Genomic DNA, 23,422 nt, shown 5'->3' with positions numbered 1-23,422 from the left:
TTCGCTCTCTCCACCACTGACGCATGGTGGCAGCAGTGTGTACCATCTACAAGATGCACTGCAGCAACTCACCAGGCTCCTTAGACAGCACCTTCCAAACCTGCGACCTCTACCACCTAGAAGGACAAAGGCAGCAGGTGCATGGGAACACCACCACCTGAAAGTTCCCTTCCAAGCCACACACCATCCTGACTTGGAACTATATCACCATTCCTTCACTGTCGCTGGGTCAAAGTCCTGGAACTCCCTTCCTAACAGCACTGTGGGTGTACCTACCTCACATGGACTGCAGCAGTTCAAGAAGGCAGCTCACCACCATCTTCTCAAGGGCAATTAGGGATGGGCAATAAATGCTGTCTTAGCCAGCGACGCTCACGTCCCAGGAACAAATAACAAAAATCTAGTCCACGGGCATTAGGTAAAAGGTCGCCTTAAGTTGCTCAAAGAAAAATTTCTGGATCAAAGGAAAGAAACCTTGTTAATGAATTATGTGTCAGCCTCTCACAAGCGACTCTCTAAAGCATGTGCTGTGGCTAAGGAACACCTTAAAGCCTCCCAGTAGATCATGAAAAGGCAGGCAGCCAAACATGCTGAAGCTTAGATATTCAAACCAGATGATCAGGTCCTGGTGCTGTTGCTGTTATCGGGCGAACCACTGAAAGCTAGGTTTAGTGGCCCGTACTGTGTGGGGAAAAAATCTGTGAGGTCAATTACTGGATCAACTCCCCCAACCAGAGAAAGAAACAACGGCTGTGCCACATAAGCATGTTAATGATATATTATAATCGGAACAAGGCAAACTGGTGAATGTATGCCAGGTAGCGAGGACAGATGAGGATGGAAACAAGAGTGAGTAGGAACTGAGGGGAAGAAGAGGACCTGGAAAATTTCCAGATTGAATCTAGCTAACACAGAAGTCTTGGGGAGGTTAGACACAGTACTTGATTATTTAAATGAATAGCAGAGGAAAGGCCCAGCAACATTGCTAAGAGAGTTTGTAGAAATGTGCAGGGAGAAACTGGGTTGCATTTCTTTGGCTATTCATGATGTGGATGTAGGGGAGACCCAACCTATTAAACAGAACGCATACCGACTAAGCCCCGATAAATTGGCTCAAGTCCAAGATGAGATTCAATACTTGTTAGACAATAACATAATTGAAACCAGTCAAAGCAGCTGGAGTTCTCCTATTGTATTGGTTTCTAAGTCAGACGCTTCCAAGATACTGTACTGACTATCAAAAAGTTAATGCAATGACCTGAACCGATTCGTACCTGATTCCTTGCATTGAGAAATGTATTGACAGGTGGGCAACGCCACTTATATCAGTAAAATTATTTTATTAACAGGGTACTGACAAGTCTCCATGACCACCCAAGCTAAGGAAATCTCGGCTTTTGTAACGCCAGATTGCCTATTCCAATGCAAAGTCATGACATTCAGTTTAAAGAACACCCCAGCAACCTTTCAAAGATTGGCGAATCAAGTGGTGGCTGGTGTAAGCAACTGTGTTATATATAGTGATGACCTGCTGGTCTATAGTGACACCTGGGAAAACCACTTAAATCACTTAAGGGCATTATTCAAAGGTCTACAAAGCGCTAACTTAGTGGTAAATTTAGCCAAAAGTGAGTTCGCTAAGGCTAAAATGACCTACTTGGGACATGTTGTAGGTTAAGGTTGGGTGGTGCCAAGGGCAGCAAAAGTACAACCCTGATGGATTTCCCCATTCCAAAGACCAAGAGAGAGGGAATACAATTCCTGGGGATATTCAGATTCTATAGGAAATTCATCCCTAATTTCAGCACCCTAGCTGACTGAGTCATTTAAGAAAAATGTCAAGATAGCATGGCCAGAACTGTGCCAGATGGCCTTCGAGAAATTGAAGGCCATTCTAACAAATGAACCCATGTTAGCAGCTCCAAACTTCAATTGATCATTCAAGGTGGCCATTGATGTGAGCAATGTGGAAGTAAGAGCCATCTTACTCCAGGAAGATGGCTCGGGTATCGAGAGACCAATTAGCTATTTTTCTAACAAGTTAAATAAACATCAGCGAAAATATTCCACAGTAGAAAAGGAGGAATTGGGACTTTTTGTTAGCCCTTCAACATTTTGAGGTCCAGGTCAGTAACGGACACAGGGAGATATTAATATACACTGACCACAATCCACTAACTTTCCTAGAAAAATTTAAAGTCAACAACGCCAGGCTGTTCAGATGGAGTTTACTCCTACAGCTGTTTAACTTAAAATACGCATACTGCTGGGAAAAATATTGTAATTGTGGATGCTGTTTTTACTTTTCTTTCCTTCTATGATGTTAAAAAAATGAAATATCAAGAAATTTCATATTTTCCCTTTTTGCGGGGGGGGGGGGGGGGAGGTGGGGGGGTGGTGGGGGAGGTGGTATCACACCCTCGCAATATAAATTTATGAAGTAAACCTGAAATGGACACTTTCCTGGAAAACAAAATGGAGTTGAGAAGTCAGGTGACCTTTTTTTCCTGCTAATGCACATGGAACTGCAAGAATCCTGAGCTAATTTTCATGTCTGGAAAAGGTGTCATTAAAATGCAAATGACCTTTCTGGACGTATTTTTGAAAAGACATTAAAATGCAAACAACCTTTCCTGTGGTAATTACTGCATTTCTCCAATTAATTAAAAAAAAACTCTGTTCACCATACTGCTGCAGATACCGCGACTCCAAACTTGAAAGAGAATGGGTTTGAAAAGCTCTATGAGTATCAAAATGGGATATGGATGAGTGATACCAGGACTCCATTGTCTGATAATGACCTAACCATCAGAAACTTTTTATGACAACAATAAATAGGTTTCTGATTAGGATTTTAATAAGGTATATTCTAGGCAGACAGAGACAGAAACCTCTATGCATTGAAGAGAAAGGACCCTGTCTAGCAGCACCAGCTTTAAGGCAGACACTGGAGTTGGCCTTGAACTCATCCACCTGAGTATCGTGCCAGGGCTTCACCATTGAACCTTGAATGGAATATAAAACAAGAGAAATATGCTAATGCAAATATAAAACAACAGCAAATCCATCCTCCCAAACTTCTAGAACTTTTCTTCAGTGAGCAGAAAAAGGATTACAGGCCTGCACGTTTTAAGTCTTCACCCGAGGGAAAAGCAAATGCAACAGAGAACTCTTAAAATCACAAGACCTAACCGCAATCTTTTCTTAAGTGTGTGTGTACCTGTATGAATGGGAGAGTGGGTGTAGTTGCGTATATATTCAGTTATTGAAGAAACATTTGCCTTTCTTTTTAAAACTTATGAGAAAACCTGTCATTTGTCGATTCCTGATAATTAAAGCACTCAGAAGTTAAAACATTTTTTAAACATGCTGTCTTCAATCAGTTGAGAGGTGAAAAAGGGGGAGCCATCCCTATCATCTCTCGCCCAAATCAGATAAAATATATGCCGATGTGTATATTTTTGTATGTGTATTATATATATGTGCATATGTATATCTGTGTGCGTGTATGTATATCTTCTTCTTCTTCTTCTTTGGCCTCTTTGTCTCGCGAGACAATGGGTAAGTGCCTGGAGGTGGTCAGTGGTTTGTGCAGCAGCACCTGGAGTGACTATAAAGGCCAATTCTAGAGTGACAGACTCTTCCACAGGCGCTGCAGATAAAATTGGTTGTTGGGGCTGTGAGACAGTTGGCTCTCTCCTTGCACTTCTGTATTTTTTCCTGCCAACTGCTAAGTCTCTTCGACTTGCCACTCTTTAGCCCCATCTTTATGGCTGTCCACCAGCTCTGGCGATCACTGGCAACTGTCTCCCATGACTTGTGGTCAGTGTCACAGTACTTCATGTTGTGTTTTCAGACGTCGTTAAAGCGGAGACATGGACGGCCGGTGGGTACCAGTGACAAGCTTGCTGTACAATGTGTCCTTGGGGATCCTGCCATCTTCCATGCGGCTCACATGGCCAAAGCCATCTCAAGCGCCGCTGGCTCAGTAGGGTGTATATGCTGGGGATGTTGGCCGCCTCGAGGACTTCTGCATTGGAGATACGGTCCTGTCACCTGATTCCAAGGATTCTCCGGAGGCAGTGAAGATGGAATGAATTGAGACATCGCTCTTGGCTGACATACATTGTCCAGGCCTCGCTGCCATAAAGCAAGGTACTGAGGACACAGCCTTGAAACACTCGGACTTTTGTGTTCCGTGTCAGTGCGCCATTAACCCATTCCCTCTTGGGCAGTCTGGACATAGCGGTGGATGCCTTCCCCATGTGCTTGTTGATTTCTGCATCGAGAGACAGGTCGTTGGTGATAGTTGAGCCCAGGTAGATGAACTCTTGAACCACTTCCAGAGTGCGGTTGCCGATATCGATGGATGGAGCATTTCTAATGTCCTGACCCATGATGTTTGCTTTCTTGAGGCTGATGGTTTGGCCAAATTCGTTGCAGGCAGCCGCAATCCTGTCGATGAGTCTCTGTGGACAGTCTTCCATGTGGGATGTTAATGCAGCATCGTCAGCAAAGAGGAGTTCCCTGATGAAGACTTTCCATACTTTGGTCTTCACTCTAAGACGGGCAAGGTTGAACAACCTGCCTTCTGATCTTGTGTGGAGGAAAATTCCTTCTTCTGAAGACTTGAACGCACGTGAAAGCAGCAGGGAGAAGAAGATCCCAAACAGTGTGGGTGCGAGAACACAGCCCTGTTTCACACCACTCAGGATAGGAATGGGGTCTGATGAGGCGCCACTATGCTGAATTGTGCCTTTCATATTGTCATGGAATGAGGTGGTGATACTTAGTAGCTTTGGTGGACATCCGATCTTTGCTAGTAGTCTGAAGAGACTACATCTGCTGACGATGTCAAAGGCTTTGGTGAGATCTATGTAAGCAATGTAGAGGGGCATCTGTTGTTCGCGACATTTCTCCTGTAGCTGGCAAAGGGAGAACAGCATGTCAATGGTGGATCTCTCTGCTCGAAAGCCGCACTGTGCCTCAGGGTAGACACATTCAGCCAGCTCTGGAGTCTGTTTAAAACGACTCGAGCAAAGATTTTCCCCACTATGCTGAGCTGGGAGATTCCGCGGTACTTGTTGCAGTCACTGCGGTCACCCTTGTTCTTATAGAGGGTGATGATATTGGCATTGCACATATCCTGTGGTACTGCTCCCTCATCCCAGCACAGGCAAAGCAGTTCACGGAGTGCTGAGAGTATAGCAGGCTTGGCACTCCTGATTATTTCAGGGGTAATGCCGTCCTTTCCAGGGGCTTTTCCACTAGCTCGAGAATCAATGGCATCACTGAATCCTGATTTTGTTGGCTGTTTGTCCAGCTCATCCATGTAGGCAGAGACTAGGCTGCATTGAGGGCGGTATCAGTGACAACATTTTCCCTGGAGTACAGTTCTAAGTAGTGCTCCACCCATTGGTCCATTTGCTGGCATTGGTCAGTGATTGTTTCCCCGATTTAGACTTGAGGGGGTCGATCTTCTTGATGGTTGGCCCAAAAGCTCTCTTAATGCCATCATACATTCCTTTGATGTTTCCGGTGTCGGAGGCCAGCTGAATACGACTACATCGGTGTTGCCAGTAGTCATTTGCACAGCGCCTGACTGTTCTTTGTGCAGCACTTCTGGCTACTTTAAGTGCTTACGGATGTTAACTTGCTGGGCGCTTTCTTGTAGTTCAACAGTGCAGTGTACTTAGTGGCTGTGACAAATTCCAGCTCTTCAAAGTGAGATTGAAACCAGTCTGCCTTCTGCTTCTCACGTTTGCCAAAGGTGGTCATTGCTGAGTCATAGATGGCGTCTCTGATGTGAGCCCACTTGGTCTCTGCAACCCCTGTAGGAGTGTTTTGAAAGGCTTTTTCAAGTGAATTTAGAAACTGATGTAACAGCTTTGGATAAGAAATTCAGTTAGTGTTGATGCGCGGGCAGCCCTTCTGCTTGGAGTGATGTAGCTTTTTTGGTTTGAGTCTAACCTTGCTGCACACCAGGGAGTGGTTGGTGTCGTAGTCTGCACTGTGGAAGCTGCGTGTGATTTGGACACTGTTTATAGAGGCTCGCCTTGTGATGATGCGGTCCAGCTGGTGCCAACGACGTGATCTTAGATGTCTCCATGAAACCGGGTGACAGGGTTTAGTATGAAAGAACGAGTTGGTGATGCAGAGGTTGTGATAGGTACACCACTCCAGCAGTCTCTGTCCATTCTCATTCATCCTTCCAATGACATAGTGCCCAAAGTAGGAGTGCCACGAGTCATGGTTGGCCCCAACCCTGGCATTAAAGTCCCCCAGCAGGAACAAATGTTCGGTATTAGGAATGCTACTAATGATATTATGGAGTTCCTCGTGAAACTGGTTTATATATAAAATGTGTATATATGTGTGTATGTAAATATGTATATTGAGGAGACAGTGTTTGCCATCATTGGAATGACCAATGCTGAGGCTGTGGCCAGAGGCATGGGCTGAAACAATTGAGGATTGATGGTATACTCATACCTAATCCTCTTCATCATATCCAACTTACCCCACATCCCACAATCTCTTCTGATTTAGAAGTTGCAGATAGTGTAAACATGCAACTCTTACTCCTTCCAACCCCGCCTCCCCTCACCATAACCCAACCCTTTTGCTTTTCTCCTTTCAGATATCCAAGAACAGCAACGTGGCCCGACTGTGGTACAAGACCAAGAGGTAGAAGAGCAGGAAGACAGTGATGATGAAGAACCAGTATCACACACTCTCAAACTCACACACACCAGCACAGATACAGACAGTGTATATTAAAGGATAGCTTAGAGGCAAGATCTGCACATGGTGAGATATCAGGCGCGAGAGGCTTGCAGCCAGGGCAGGGGGCAAGGGTAGTGCAGGTACCAGCTATCCAGAGGGCATGATTGCCCACAAATTCTGCTGCAGAGGTCTTCAATGGGGTGGCTTACAGAAGGCGGCTTATGGGTATGCACAATGAAACGCTTGGTGTTTGACAAGCCTTCCAGAAAGCCTGCAGTCAATGGCAAGGAACATGGAGGAGTCTGGCCCCAACTTGGCACAGGGCTTTGTGCAGAATTTGGAGCTCATCTTCTCCCGCATAGTTGAAAATATGTTTCCCCTTGCTGAGGAATCCAGAACAAGGGGTCAGCCATTTATGGCTGAGCTCAGAAGAATTTCTTCACTCAAAGGGTTGTTGAATGATGTTGTCCTGGAAGGGGTGAAGGGAATATGAGTGGTGCGGGATGCAGGGAAGTGATTAGAGATGACCTTGTCAGTAGTCAAGACTAACGGAATAGGGAGGCTACAGGAGATGGCAAGGTCAAGGAAGTGATAGTGAAAGCAGGAGAGGTGATAAAAATGCTTGCATTAGCTTCCTTCATTCGTTTCTTCTACTCTTTTGCTGCTCCTCATAAATTTCCATATGCCTTTTGAGCCACCGAAGAAATGTCTAACTGGAGGAATTAAGAAATGCAGAACATAGAATTACATGGAAGGACACAGACCATTTGGCCCAACGAGTCCTGTCAGCATTTACCCTCCATGCAAGGAAATAGTTCGAATCATGTTTACCCACCTTGTTCCCATATCTTGAATGTTGACAACTCTCAATTCCCAACCCATTAGCACACTTGTGGACCAACCATGATGCTGCACCTGATGGCTGATGTGACATCTTGCATTGCAGCACAAGCAGAAGCCACTCACCATTTGGGTGCTGCAGTGGAAGCTCAAACTGAAGTCATGCAAAGGTCAGCTTGCTGCAATGCAAGCTCAGACTGCTGCCATCATAGCTGTTCAAAGGGACTTGCAGGGTGCCACAGCAGTCCAGCAATTTGTTCTCCCAACACATTACGAGGATTGCTGAAGTTTCCCCAGGGCAGTGGCAGTGACTCCATGGACCATGAAACTGCAGGCTCATCCCATCCCTGCCACACCATGTGTGCTCTCGCTGTTGCCTGCCAGTTAGACAGCCCAGACTGCAGTCGTTCATGCCCAGATGGTGAAATCCAAAGCTTGGCCTTCTAGGCCCAGAGCTGCTCAATGTCATCCCACCAGGCCATCTGCAGTCTCCTCTACTGAAAGTCAGCAGCCTTCCACCAGCTATGCTGCAGCCGGTAACATGTGATGGTCAGTAACTGAGGGAAGGCAAAGCGTGTCCAGTTTGTCACTTTGGCTCAAATGCAGACGACACAGCTCACTGCTGCAGAATGAAGGCATCATGACTGCTACTAGGATACTAGGCATTGACCTACATGATATGCTGTGTATAGTTGCACACCAGCTGGACACTGAAGGAGTGGAATCCCTTTCAGTTCTGATGCATCTTAGAAATTGCTTTGCAGGTGCTGCATATCGATGTGTGTGCAATCAATGGCATTCTGCACCATGGGGAAGCCTTCAAATACTTGCAAAACAATGTGCTTGCTTTGCCTGCTTCTCTCTGGCAAGAGAGAATGAAATGCATTCAACTCTCTTGGAATACCTTTCACCCGCTGAAAGGTCACAGACCTGAAACGTTATCTCTGCTTCTCTCTTCACAGATGCTGCATGACCTATTGAGCATTTCCAGCACTTTCTGTTTTTATTTAAGATTGCCAGCATCTGCAGTACTTTGCTTTTACTTATTTACACAGAGTTGAGAGATTGTTGATTTCACCTTCAGAGTTAGTGGTTGAGGCAAAAAGTATGTCAACATTCAAGATCAGGGAACAAGGTGGGTAAACATAATTAGAACTATTTCCTTGCATGGAGGGTAAATGCTGACAGGACTCGTTGGGCCAAATGGTCTGTGTCCTTCCATGTAATTCTATGTTCTGCATTTCTTAATTCCTCCAGTTAGACATTTCTTCGGTGGCTCAAAAGGCATATGGAAATTTATGAGGAGCAACAAAAGAGTAGAAGAAACGAAGGAAGGAAGCTAATGCAAGCATTTTTATCACCTCTCCTGCTTTCACTATCACTTCCTTGACCTTGCCATCTCCCGTAGCCTCCCTATTCCGATAGTCTTGACTACTGACAAGGTCATCTCTAATCACTTCCCTGCATCCCGCACCACTCATATTCGCTTAGCCCCTTCCAGGACAACATCATTCAATAACCCTTTGAGTGAAGAAATTCTTCTAAGCTCAGCCCTAAATGGCTGACCCTTTGTTCTGGATTCCTCAGCAAGGGGAAACATATTCTTAGCATCTATCCTGTTAAGCCCCCTAAGAATTTTATACCAAAGAGGATGCAAACTATTGCACCCATGTCTGGGAGCAAGCGGTCTTTGTAGAATCCTTGAAATCAAGACAAAGTCCTTTGGCACATGCCACACTATTCCCTGTAGACCTCAGTAACTTCAAACAGCTCTGGAGACCACCAAATATTTCTAAAATTGGAGCAAGAGCAAATAGAAATCAGTTAGCAACTAACCTGAAAGTAGTTGATCCCTTTATAAAGCACTGGTGGAAGTTCTTCCTGCTGCTTGAACGCATTTTCAGCTGGAACACTGAACTCCAAAATGACAGCACTGGTGTCAAATCAGGATTACCTATGGATGGACAAAACAATCTGCCTATTTTGCATACGTGCGGCAGAGGCTTCCAGTGCGAGCTTTTAAGCGCTCACCAAAATGCAGCTGGCACCAGAAATGCGCATGTGCTGTGGACGCCGTGTTGGAGGCAAAATGACACACAGTGGCGAAAAACCAGGTACTATGGAGCTGAATTTTATGACATGGTTTTTATGGTTCTGTTCCTCTGTGGGCAATTTATCATGTGAGCTGTTTATGCAGATTTGTAATATTGACAATTTAGACAGTGAAATTGAATTCCAGGTTGGGAAAGGATTATTTTGTAAGCAGCCAATCACATTGACGTATTCTTACAGTCAGCAAGCAAGGAAGTAAAATGCATTGAATTTTTTAAACTTTAATTAAAATTCCACTGACGACAAAATAATTGATTAGGACATCACATGGGATTAAGGTTTAAGCTAAAATATCATTTTTTTAAATAAACCTTAGAAATATGAATTCATCATAATGAAGAAATTTGACAATCCACAAATAGAACATTAATTTTTCAAGGCCAGTGAGGTTGTTGAGCAATTATGCACATAAAAACCTAGTTACACCTCAGGCAGCAAGTTGTAACTTTTTCAAGGATTTTTACAGCAAGAATAATAGCATAAAAGGGCAAATTCTCTTCAATTCAGAGATTTCTACTTGATTGATGTCTGCAGGGACTTCAACAACACACACTATGGGGAAGTGTAGAAGAATTGACAGCAACATCTGGATTTCCGCCTTTAACTGATGCCCGCGAGCTCCAGAAGTTGCTGTCAGTTTCAGAGTAGTGACAGTGAACGCTGACAGTTTCGCCAGCATTACCATTACAAAGTCTGGGCCAGAGCACCATAGACAGCTAGTGAAAAGGCAGGTTTTTATAATTTATGTTCTTGATCTTGTGTTAAATTTGGTGTAGCTGCCAAACAATGTAGGCAGTTGATCGTTTATGAAAACTAGCGTCTAGTTTGCCATCTAAATCTTGGTTGTTTTTCTAATTAGTGCATAAAGTTTTGTTTTTATTAAACTGTTCCCATTATCTTGGGTGGAAAAATAAATCTAGTTCCAAAGGTTTTCTAAAGTCTTTTACTCACTTATAATAACATATTTATTAAACTTTTACTAACTGTTAAGTGATATACAGTATATAAATTGGATGGCAGCTTTTACAATGACAATTTTAGAAGAGGCCACAAAATACAAATGTGTAAATAAATTCAGTCACATACTTACATACAATTCAGTCTTTTTATATAGACAATTTATAATATTTTAAAGTAAAAATATCTAGAAAACCATTAAAGGACCATACTATATATTGGGAAATTTAACCTAACATTTTCACAAAAAGCACCAAAATGAAATTCAAATTACTTTGGAGTCAATGAATAATAAAGTGCTTTTATTAAAAAAAATACATTGTTTTCTATTGCAGGGATTCCTCTTACTGGTATTTCCCACTGTACAGTATTTAAAAGAATACATGCAACATTTTAGCAATTGCACTACACGCCTGGTCATCTTTTGGCTGCCTTGACTAATTTAGCAAATACACCATCATTTTGTTGCAGGATCTTTGGATCTCCATCTTCTACAATTCTCCCTTGTTCCATAACTAGAACTCTGTCACAATCCATAATTGTACGTATACGATGAGCAATAATAAGTACTGTACTGTTTGTGAATGCTGTGCGGATAACCTAGAGAAGAAACCAAATGCACAGAATTATCTGAAATGTTAGTTCTGCTATCAAATGTCTAGATTTCCTCTGGTTAGCAATGTAACATAATCAAAGTAATCAGTTACTTCTACATTAGTAATGAAACAGCTCTAAAATTTGTGATTGTTAAATAGAATCTCAGAATTGTTACAGCGCAGATGGAGGCCATTTGGCCCATCGTGTCTGCACCGGCTCTCCTAATGAGCATTTCCTAGTGCCATTCCCCTGCTTTCTCCCCGTAACCCTGCACAGTCTTACTTTTCATATAACTGTCTAATTTCCTTTTGATGTAATTGAACCTACCTCCACCACACTCTCAGGCAGTGCATTCCAGATCTTAATCACACGCTGCATGAAAAAGTTTTTCCTCATGTCACTTTTGTTCTTTTACCAATTACTTTAAATCTGTGTCCTGTCATTCTCGATCCTTTCACGAGTGGGAACAGTTTCTCGCTATCTACACTGTCCAGACCCCTCATGAATTTGAATACCTCTATCAAATCTCCTCAGCCTTCTCTTCTCGAAGGAAAACAGTCTCAACTTCTCCAATCTATTTTCATAACTGAAATTCCTCATCCTCGAATCATTCTCGGGAATCTTTTCTGCACTCTCTCTAACACCTTCACATCCTTCCTAAAGCGTGGCGCCCAGAACTGAATGCAATACTCCAGCTGAGGCTGAACTAGTGTCTTATACAAGTTCTGAGCTTGAGTGGCAGCTGGAGTCACTGTGGAGCATCAGGGAGGATGAGAGTTTTCTGTACGTTCCAGGAAGTGGCCACCCCACATATGGTGAGAGTTCAGGACAGTAGATGGGTGGCCATCAGGAAGAGTAGAAGAGGCAGGAAGTGCAGGAGTCTTCGGGGTGTGTGCCATTCTCAAACCGGTGCTCAGCACTGGAGACTGCTGGCAGTGAAAACACCTTGAAGGAGTGCAGTTCAGACCATGGCACTAATGGGACCGCAGAGGAGGAAAAGAACAAAGAGTAGAAATGTGGGCATTACAGGAGATTTCATAGTTAGAGGGACACACAGGTATTGCTGCAACTGTCATCCTGTGTCATGCATGGCGTGTTGCCTCTCTAGGGTAAAGGGCATCATGGAAAGGGTGCAGGATATTCTGCAGGGGAAAGGGAGTGAGCCAGGAGTACCGACGCCACAGAGAGGGCAGATGTTGAGGAACTAGGGAGGAAGTTAAAAAATAGGACCTCAAAGGTAGTAATCTCTGGATTACTCCCAGTACCACACACTAGCAAGAGGAGAGACAGAAAATAGTGAGGATCAATGCGTGGCTTGAGGCATGGTGAAGCGGGGGGAAAGAGGGGGTGGGGGGCTTCAGTTGGGGCTTTAGGACCAGTTCTGGGGAAGGAGGCACCTATTCAAAAGGAATGGGTTACACCTCAACAGGACTGGGACCAATATCCTTGCAGGGAGTTTCACTAATGTGGTTGGGGAGGGTTTAAACTAAATTGGCAGGGGGGTGGGCACCAGCATACAGAAGTAGAAAAGAGGAATAAGGTGCATAAAGGAGTGAGAGTATTGGGGAGTACCAGAGAAGAGAGTAGTACCATAATATATAGGAGCACACTAAGAAGGACTACGCGGAATACAAAGACAGGTTTACAATGCATGTATGTAAACACTCTAAGTGTGTTGAATAATGTTGCTGAGCTACAAGCACAAATAGCCATGTGGAAATATGATGTAGTGGCAATAATGGAAACATGGCCTAAAAATGGTGAGGACTGGGTGCTTAATATTCAAGGATATAAAGTGTTCAGAAAAAATAGGGAAGGAAAAAAGGGAGGTGGCAGTACTGATTAGGGAAGACATTGTAGTATTGGAAAGATAGGATGTTCTTGAGGGGGCAAGGACAGAATCCATTTGGTTAGAGCTGAGAAGAAAGATATGATCATGCAACTGGGTATATTCTATAGGCCTCCAAATGGTGAGAGAGAGATAGAGGAGCAAATCCACAGCGAAATCACAGAGATATGCAAGAACTGTACAGTGTGATATTGGGGGACTTTAATTACCCATTGGGATTGTGTTAGAAATAAAAGGTAATGAGGGAGAGGAATTTCTGAAATGTGTTCAGGGGAATTTCCTTGACCAGTATGTTCTCAGTCTAACAAGAAGGGAGACATTGCTAGATCTACGAACATACGAATTAGGAGCAGGAGTAGGCCACACGGCCCCTCGGGCCTGCTCCGCCATTCAATAAAATCATGGCTGATCTGATTGTATCCTCAAATCCACTTTCCCGCCTACCCCCGATAACCTTTCACCCCCTTGCTTATCAAGAATCTATGTACCTCTGCCTTAAAAATATTTAAAGACTCTGCTTCCACTGCCTTTTAAGGAAAAGTTCCAAAGACTCACGACCCTCAGAGAAAAAAATTTCTCCTCATCTCTGTCTTAAATGGGCGACCCCTTATTCTTAAATAGTGACCCCTAGTTGTAGATTCTCCCACAAGGGGAAACATCCTTTCCACATCCACCCTGTCAAGATCCCTCAGGATCTTATATGTTTCAATCAAGTCGCCTCTTACTCTCCTAAACTCCAGCGGATACAAGCCTTGCCTGTCCAACCTTTCCTCATAAGACAATCCCCCCATTCCAGGTATTAGTCTAGTAAACTTTTTCTGAACTGCTTCCAACGCATTTATATCCTTAAATAAGGAGACCAATACTGTACACAGTACTTCAGATGTAGTCTCACCAATGCCATGTATAACTGAAGCATAGCCTCCCTACTTTTGTATTCAATTCCCCTTGCAATAAACGATAACATTCTATTAGCTTTCCTAATTACTTGGTGAACCTGCATATTAACCTTTTGCGATTTATGCACTAGGACACCCAGATCCCTCTGCATCTTAGAGCTCTGCAATCTCTCACCATTTAGATAATATGTTTCTTTTTTATTCTTCCTTCCAAAATGGACTATTTCATATTTCCAACATTATACTCCATTTGCCAAATCTTCACCCATCTGGTGCTGGGGAATGAGGTGGGCTAAGTGGACCAAGCGTCTGTGGGGGAACACTTGGGTAAGAGTGATGATCAAATCATAAGGTTTAGACTAGTAATGGAGAAGAGCAAGGAACAATCTAAGGTAGCATTTCTAAATTGGAAGAAGGCTAATTTCATTGGCATGAGAAGGGATCTAGCCAGGGTAAAATTGAACCAAAGACTGACAGGAAAATTTGTAACGGAACGATGAGTGATCTTTAAGGAGGAGATGTTTTAGGTACAGACTAGGTACATTTCAACAAGGGCGAAAGGGAGGGGAAGCAAAGCCAGTGCCCTTGGATGATGAGGGAGATAGAGGATATGATGGAACAAAACAAAAAGAGGGTATATGATGCATGTCAGGTGAATTCTTCAACTGAGAACCAGTTGAGAGGGAAAGTGAAGAGGAAAATAAGACTGGCAAAGAGAGAATATGAGAATATAATAGCAGTTAACATAAAAGGGAACCCAAAAGTCTTCTACTGGCATTTAAATAGTAAGGCGGTACTAAGAGGTGGAGTGGGTCTTATTAGGGACAAAGATTGTGATATATGCTTACAGGGCGGCACAGTGGTGCAGTGGTTAGCACCGCAGCCTCACAGCTCCAGCAACCCGGGTTCAATTCTGGGTACTGCCTGTGTGGAGTTTGCAAGTTCTCCCTGTGTCTGCGTGGGTTTCCTCCGGGTCCTCCGGTTTCCTCCCACATGCCAAAGACTTGCAGGTTGATAGGTTAATTGGCCATTATAAATTTCCCCTAGTATAGGTAGGTGGTAGGGAAATAATAGGGACAGGTGGGGATTTGGTAGGAATATGGGATTAGTGTAGGATTAGTATAAATGGGTGGTTGATGGTCGGCACAGACTCGGTGGGCCGAAGGGCCTGTTTCAGTGCTGTATCTCTAAAACTAAAAAAACTAAAAACTAAGGGGCAGGGCAAGGCCTAATGAGTACTTAGTATTTGCTTGTACTAAGGAAGAGGATACTGACAAATATTATTAGAAGTGGAGAAAGTAGAGGTAATGGATGGGGTGAAAATTGATAGGCGGATGTACTGGAAATGCTGACTATGCTTAGAGTGGATAAGTTAAATGAAGTGGAGGTGGAGATAGTGCAAAGGCTTGCCATAATCTTCCAATCTTCCCTAGATACGGGGGAGGTGTCAGAGGATTGGAGAGTGGCAAATGTGACACCCTTATTCAAGAAAGGGTGTAAGGACAATGCTAGTAACTACAGGCCGGTCAGTTTAACATCGATGGTGGGTAAGGTTTTAGAAACAATAATCAGGGGAATAAATCAACAGGCACTTGGAGAGGTTTGAGTTAATTGAGAATAGCCAACAAGGATTTGTAAAAGGCAGATCATGCTCGGCTAATCTAACTGAAGTAACAGAAAAGGTTGATGAAGGGAATGCAATGCATATTGTCTGGATAGATTTTAAAAAGGGATTTGACAAAGTGCCACATAAAAGGTTGTGTAACAAAATTGAAGCTCATGGAATAGAAGAGTCAGTGTCAATTTGGATTTTTAAAAAAATTGGTTTAAGGGCAGAAAACAGTGAGTCGTGGTAAATAGTTATTTTTCAGACTCGGGGATGGTCGACAGTGGTATATCCCAAAGGTCAGTGCTAGGACCATTGCTTTTTTGCTATATATAAATGACTTGGATATTGGAATACAGAGTAAAATTTCAAAATTTGCCAATGATACCAAACTTGGAGAAGTGGCAAATAGTGACGATGATACAAATCAACTGCAACAGGATACAGATAGGCTAGCAGAATGGGCATACAAGTGGCAGATGGAATTTAATACAGAGAAGTGTGGGGTGATGCATTTTGGCAGAAGGGATAGGTAGAGGCAATATAGACTTAATGGCACAGTTCTAAAGAGTGTGCAGGGAGAGCTGGATCTGGGGTGCATGTGCATAGATCCTTGAAGGTGACAGGACATATTGAGAGAGTGGTTATCAAAGTATATGGGGTCTGGGGCTTTAGAAACAGAAGCATAGTGTACAAAAGCAGGGAAGTTATGCTGAACCTTTATAAAGCTATGATTAGGCAACATCTAGAGTATTGCGTCCAGTTCTGGACACCATACTTAAGGAAGGATGTGAGGGTCCTCAAGAGGGTGCAGAGGAGATTTACCAGAATGGTTCCAGGCATGAGGGAATTTAGCTACAAGGTTAGTTTGGAAAAGATGGGGTTGTTCTCCTTGGAGAAAAGCAGATTGAGGGGAGATTTGATAGAGGTGTATAATATTGACAGGTTTAGATAAGGCAGACAAAGAAATGCTGTTCCCATTAGCTGATGATACAAGGACGAGGGGACATAGTGAAGGTCTTGGACAAAGGATGCAGGGGGGATGTGAGGAAGAACTTTTTTACACAGCGAGTGGGAATGACCTGGAGCACTCTACCTATGAGGGTGGTGGAAGCTGAGATGATCAATGATTTCAAAAGAAATTGGATGGAAACTTGAAGGAAATAAACTTGCAAAGCTATGGGGATACAGCAGGGAAATGGGACTGACTGGCATGCTCTACGGAGAGCTGGAACTGACTCGATGGGTTGAATGGCCTCCTTCTATGCTGCAGTGACTCTATGACTTCTGCAGCATCTTTACTTGTATCAGATTCTTTACTTGTATTACAGGCCTCTGACCCAAGTTAAAAAGAATTTGAATGGTTGCTGACTCTTGCACACAATTGCTGCACAGGTACTACACACCAGCTGCATAGTCACACGCATTATGGAATTCATTGAGCACTGAATAGGCCCCAGACCCCACTAATGTGGGCTTAAGTGCTCTAGGAACACTATTGTAATTTTGGCCTCATTCCATCAATGATAAATGCATTTCCCCCCTTCTATGCTGAGAATGATGCTTGGCAGAGTTCCCTGATCTCTGCCAAAAATTCTGTTTAATATGTACCTAGGAAACACTGGTCTATCGTTAACATTTATCCTTTTTGCAGAAAAATAGCTGGGCTCTACTGTCTTTCACTTTTATCTTGCTGACTAAGCAAGGTAGAGAATGGCAGGAAAAATTACTTTTAAAAAAATTTAATAGTAACTCACACTATTTACATATACACACCAGAATCATTTTCCAATAGTCAACTGTTAGATATAACTCAATGAAGGTACTTATCCTAATTAATTCTCCACTCTGGATATTACTAGTGAAGTACATAAAGTACTTTGGCTATTATCTACCAAAACCCAATAAACAAAAGTATCTTACCTAAACACAACAAAACCATTTCCATGGCTGGAATTTGGCACTTGCTGGACAGGAGCTGTCCACCGATCGAAAAGTTGGTAGCAATCCCACCTCTGCTGGGCCTGGGGATCCAGAACGGATTTTACGGTTCCCCAGGCCCTTAAATGGTCTTAGGTGGGACTTCCACCTCATTGAGGCAGCAAGTCCCGTCTTATGGAGCTGCCGGCCAATCAGCGAGCTGGCAGCTCAAGTCCCAACAGCGCCACCAGGAGCAGTGGTCACTGCTGGGACTACACCCAGCTTCAAGATGAAGATGAAGGACGGCCCTGGAAAAGAGGTGAGTTTATGGGGCCTCGCCAGGGGTGACCGATATGGCCTGAGCGAGGCAAGGGGGGTCTATTGGGGGGACAGGGGTCGTGTTGGGCATTGGGAGTGGCCGTCCGTCAGGCACAGGGTGCCCAGTCAGGGGGCCCCCCCCTCAAGCCGTCAACTTTTATCAGGTGGCTTTTCTCAGGCCTGGGCTGCCTGCCTGCCAATGGTAAAATCCCTGTGGCGGCAGGCGGAGGCCTTTAATGGCTGTTAAATGGCCACTTAAGGGCCTTGATTGGCCTGGGATGGGTGGGCCGTTCCTTGCCGCTGCTGCCCTGCATAAAATGATGGTGGAGGTGGGAGCGGGTCGGGAAGGGCCCCCCGAGCCTCCCACTCCATTTTACACCCCCCCACCACCAGCTCTTTGGGGGGGGGGGGCGTAAAATTTCAGCTCATGCCTATGTTTTAAAATTAACTGATACTTAGATTTAATTTTGTGTGTGTGCATATATATTTGCATGTTCGTACGTGTGTTCGTATATGTATGTGCGTGTGCGAGCTAGGGGAACCCTCATGTCCTTTCCTCCACTCTCGCACCCCCTCCCTTTCACTGGTTGCTTAAAACTTGTTACATCTGTAACAGTTCTGATGGAAGGTCACCAACGTGAAACGTTAACTGTTCTCTCACCACAGATGCTGCCAGACCTGCTGAGTATTATCAGCATTTTCTGTTTATATTATGTTACATTATGATGCTGTTAACAAGAAACACATGCTCTTTCAGTATAATTCCTGCACAGATCCTGCATTATTTGGATAAATGATGAACAGAAAAAAAACACCAACATATGCAGGTGACATAAAACGACTGCAATACCTCATTTGCATTAAACTACATCTACAATGCACAGCAATCCTCAACATAACCCACATACACTGAACTGGAAGTCTGTTTATTACTTAATACACAAAATTTTGCAACAAAACATTTAAAAAATAAAATCCAGTCATACATAATGTGGCTTTATGAATGTGCACTGTAAAAATTCAAACCATATTATGAGTATTTGGCAAAAATATATTTCTTACAGTTTGGAAAGCAGCATCAGTTTCCACATCAACAGATGATGTGGCCTCATCCATAATAGTAATTTTTGATTTCTTGATAAGGGCTCTGGCGATGCAGAAAAGCTGTCTCTGGCCCAGGCTGAAGTTTTCACTCCCTTCTGCCATAAGGGTGTTCAGTCCCTCTGGGAGCTCACTGACCTAATGAAATAAAGCACTTCATCAAACTGGAAAATGAAAACACAAAAGTTTTTCAAAACTGAAATAATAGTCACTTTAAAAATTACTATTGCTGTAATAATATTTAGCATTGCTGATCGGTTTGTTGTATAGGTGTGGAAATTTGTTTCCTTATAAACATATGCCAATGGTCTCTTTGTGAACAGTTTTATTTATTTATTTCTAGACTGAGTTCAAAAATCTTAAAAAGGTTTCTTTTACTTAAATATTTAGATAACAGCGCACAACAGTTTTTTGTATCTTTCTAATCTGAATACCATGATACAATTGAGTGAATAACACAACTGAAGCAGCATTACAGCCCATGGTGTAACCCTTCACTGCCTATGTCACAGCAATGCAATGGCCAAACAGAACTTGCACTGTTTTCACTGGAAACTGATTTACCACTTATCTGCTTTTCAGAGAACATAAAGGCCAAATGTACTTCCATCCGATGGTATCACTCATAATTAATGTGGAACTAACACCCTGAATATATAGTCCACATAGATAAGATTGTTACAATGCTACATTTTTTCAATAAACCTCATTTCTGTCTGTTTTTGTGTCCATGTCTGTTGGGGTTAAATATTAGGCTGCTATTGCTGACAATACAACCACTAGGTGGCGCAGTATTGGCACATGCACGAATGCAGCTTCATCGATGTTAACCTCTGTCTACAACATCTCAGGCAGCTGCCAGTAATAAAAATGGCGCTGCTCAATTTGACACAAAATAGCAAATTGAACCCAAATGCCCTCACCCCTCAATGTCCGCGATCGCCGCCTCCACACCCACCCCAACAGTATCTCGCCACCTCCTGTGATTGCTGCTTCTCTTGCCCGCTCTCGCCTTCTTACCGCTGCATTCTGTCACTCCCAACTGCTCGCCACTCCATCCGATCACCATTTCCTCTCACTGCTCTTTCCCCACCTCGGCACCCAGAGAAGCCGTGGGGGAGGGGGAGGGGGGAAAGCGAGCGGCAATGGAGGGAAGCAGCGAGGCAGGAAGCGAGCAGTGAGTAGTCAGGCATGGGAGAGTGGGAGCGATCGGTGGGATGGAGTGGCGAGCAGTCTGGAGCGGCAAGCAGGGAGAGAACAGCGGGAGGGAGCGGGGAAGAGAAGTGGCGATTGAGGGGATGAATGGGATACTGTTGGGGGGGGGGAATGGTAGCGGTGATTGCAGCGGTGATTGAGGGATGAGGCAACACTCGGATGTCATTACATGGTGATGTCATTATGCGGTTATGTTGACATGCGCATGCGCGGACCCATTCTGGCAAATGTTCGGACACACTGATGATGCTGGCGATCGCTCTGCACATGCTCTGCATTGTCAGGAGACACTCCATAAATATTATGTGAAAATATCATTTTGTGGATTAAAAGGCAGTTTAATTAATCTCCCATATTTAATGCTTTTGAATTTGGAGGCAACTGTGTTTGTATTTGTTTACTGTTCATAGAAGATGCAAGCAGCATGTTTACTGAAGTTCTATTTTTGCATTAGAATTGACAAAATCTTCTGTCCAACAGTACAAAACTTGTAGGATGGTGGTTGTGACCCATTTCCCCCTACAAAGCAAATTTACAATCCTTGAAAGCTTGTCAGAGGAAAATTGGCAAGTGGAGGCAGTTCTACACAAGAAAAACCTGGAAACTAACCTGGATAATTCTGACACAGCATGAGCAGAAACTGGAAATGGAATATGGTATATGGACGGGAATACAGTAAAGGCTTAAATTTTCATAATGACAGACTAATGGGAGTCAGGGCTACCAGAAAGATTTTTGCTTCAGAGCAGAGTTCTCCCACAGGTTGGAGAATGATGTGACCTCCAGATAGAGCTGAATGCAAAGCTATATGTACTCACCTCCAGCAATCCTGATGCACACTCTTCAGCCTTGATTTTAGTAGCGGTGATGATTTTAAAATCAAAGTGGAGCCGAACTGCTTAAATTACATTTTAAAAGGAAGTCTATACATTGATTTAAAGTCAGCAGATCTGTTGTCAATGGTATTGCTGGGCTGCATGCTACCATAACTATCATCTAAGTAGTTGGGTGACTGTGTTCGGTGTCAGGGAAGTATCTTATCTCGGGTTCTTTGCAGGGCTGGAGGCTGAACCATGATTTAGGAGTGAAATTGGGGAGAATTTTTTTCACACAAAGGGTAATGGAACATTGGAGCTGGAGTAGACTATTCGGCCCATCGAGCCTGCTCTGCCATTCAATTAGACCATGGCTGATCATCTATCTCAACACCACTTTCCCACGCTATCCCTATGTCTCTTGATGTCATTAGTATCCTGATATCTATTGATTTCTTGAACATGCTTAATGATTGAGATTCCACAGCCCTCTGGTATGGAGAATTCCAAAGATTCACCACCCTCTGTGAAGAAATTCCTTCTCATTTCAGTCTTAAATGGCCTACCCCTTATTCTGAGACAATGTTCCCTGGTTCTAGACTCACCAGCCGGGGAAAACATCCTATCTACCCTGTCAAGCCTTGTAAGAATTTTGTAAGTTTCAATGTGATCACTTCTCATTCTTTGAAACTCTAGAGAATACAGGCCCAGTTTCCTCAATCTCTCCTCATAAGACAATCCCACCATCCCAGGAATCAGTCTGGTGAACCTCCATTGCACTCTCTCTATGGCAAGTATATTCTTCTTTAGATAAAGAGACCAAAACTGTACACAATACTCCAGGTGCAGTCTCACCAAGGCTCTATAAAATTGCAGTAAGACATTTTTGCTCTTGTACTCAAATCCCCTTGTCCTCAGTATCTTGCCCTATGGCAGCGAGGCCTGGACAACGTACGTCAGCCAAGAGCGACGTCTCAATTCATTCCATCTTCGCTGCCTCCGGAGAATACTTGGCATCAGGTGGCAGGACCATATCTCCAACACAGAAGTCCTCGAGGCGGCCAACATCCCCAGCTTATACACACTACTGAGTCAGCGGCGCTTGAGATGGCTTGGCCATGTGAGCCGCATGGAAGATGGCAGGATCCCCAAAGACACATTGTACAGCGAGCTCGCCACTGGCATCAGACCCACCGGCCGTCCATGTCTCCACTTTAAAGATGTCTGCAAACGCGACATGAAGTCCTGTGACATTGATCACAAGTCGTGGGAGTCAGTTGCCAGCGTTCGCCAGAGCTGGCGGGCAGCCATAAAGGCGGGGCTGAAGTGTGGCGAGTCAAAGAGACTTAGCAGTTTGCAGGAAAAAAGACAAAAGTGCAAGGGGAGAGCCAACTGTGTAACAGCCCCGACAAACAAATTTTTCTGCAGCACCTGTGGAAGAGCCTGTCACTCTAGAATTGGCCTTTATAGCCACTCCAGGCGCTGCTCCACAAACCACTGACTGCCTCCAGGCGCTTACCCATTGTCTCTCGAGATAAGGAGGCCAAAGAAGAAGAAGGCCAACATACCATTTGCCTTCCTAATTGCTTGCTGTACCTGCATGCCAGCTTTTAGTGACTCATGAACAAGGACACCAAGGTCCCTTTGGACATCACTTCCCAGCCTTTCACTATTTAAGAAATATTCTGCCTTTCTGTTTTTTCTACCAAGTGGATAACTTCACACTTATTCACATTATATTCCATCTGCCATGTTCTTACCCATTCACTTAGCCTGTCCAAGTCTCCTTGAAGCTTCCTTCCACCCTCCTCACAACCTAAATTCCCACCTAGTTTTGTGTCATCAGCAAATGTGGAAATATTACATTTGGTCCCACATCCAAATCATTTATATAGATTGTGAACAGCTGTGGCCCCAGCACTGATGGTTGCGATATCCCACTCGTAACAGCCTGCTATCTTGAGAATGATCCGTTTATTCCTACTCTCTGTTTTCTGTCTGTTAACCAATTCTCAATCCATACAAGTATATTACCCCCAATACCATGTGCTCTAATTTTGTTTACTAACCTCCCGTGTGGGATCTTATCAAAAGACTTCTGAAAATCCAAATACACCACATCTACTGGTTCTCCTTTGTCTATGCCACAAGTAATATCCTCAAAAAACTCCAACAGGTTTGTCAAACATGATTGACCTTTCATAAATCCATGCTGACTCTGCCCAATCATGTCATAAATTTTTTTAAGTGTTCAGTTATTACATTCTTTTTAATAGATTCGAACATTTTTCCAACTACTGATGTTAAACTAACAGGTCTGTAGTTCCCCATTTTCTTTCTCCCTCCTTTCTTAAATAGTGCGGCTACATTTGCTACTTCCCAGTCAGCAGGAACTCTTCCTGAATCTATAGAATTTTGAAAGATACCCACCAATGCATTCACTATCTCTATAGCCACCTCCTTCCAA

The 23,422-nt window shown here is 43.7% G+C and overlaps 2 protein-coding genes across 11 annotated transcripts in view; one reads left to right on the top strand and one right to left on the bottom strand.

Annotated features, from left to right (window-relative positions):
* The window catches only part of si:ch211-171b20.3 (uncharacterized), a 307,602-nt gene extending 300,882 nt beyond the window's left edge, over positions 1 to 6,720 (top strand). Inside the window, exon 8 of the mRNA XM_068032044.1 lies at positions 6,641 to 6,720. Within this exon, the coding sequence (XP_067888145.1) occupies positions 6,641 to 6,710 (70 nt within the window). The 3' untranslated portion in view covers positions 6,711 to 6,720. The remainder of the gene's footprint in view (positions 1 to 6,640) is intronic.
* Positions 6,721 to 10,031: 3,311 nt separating this feature from the next.
* Positions 10,032 to 23,422, bottom strand: part of LOC137370030 (ATP-binding cassette sub-family C member 9-like) — a 363,176-nt gene continuing 349,785 nt past the window's right edge. For all 10 annotated transcript variants that reach the window (XM_068032031.1, XM_068032023.1, XM_068032028.1 and 7 more), the window contains 2 exons: positions 18,887 to 19,063; positions 10,032 to 11,235 (listed from right to left, as the gene is read on the bottom strand). In XM_068032031.1, coding sequence (XP_067888132.1) covers positions 11,053 to 11,235; positions 18,887 to 19,063 — 360 coding nt within the window. In that variant the 3' untranslated portion in view covers positions 10,032 to 11,052. The remainder of the gene's footprint in view (positions 11,236 to 18,886; positions 19,064 to 23,422) is intronic.

Source organism: Heterodontus francisci, chromosome 5, assembly GCF_036365525.1.
Source record: "Heterodontus francisci isolate sHetFra1 chromosome 5, sHetFra1.hap1, whole genome shotgun sequence".
Classification (NCBI taxonomy): Eukaryota; Metazoa; Chordata; class Chondrichthyes; order Heterodontiformes; family Heterodontidae; genus Heterodontus; species Heterodontus francisci.
This window is presented reverse-complemented; position numbering and strand designations above follow the sequence as displayed.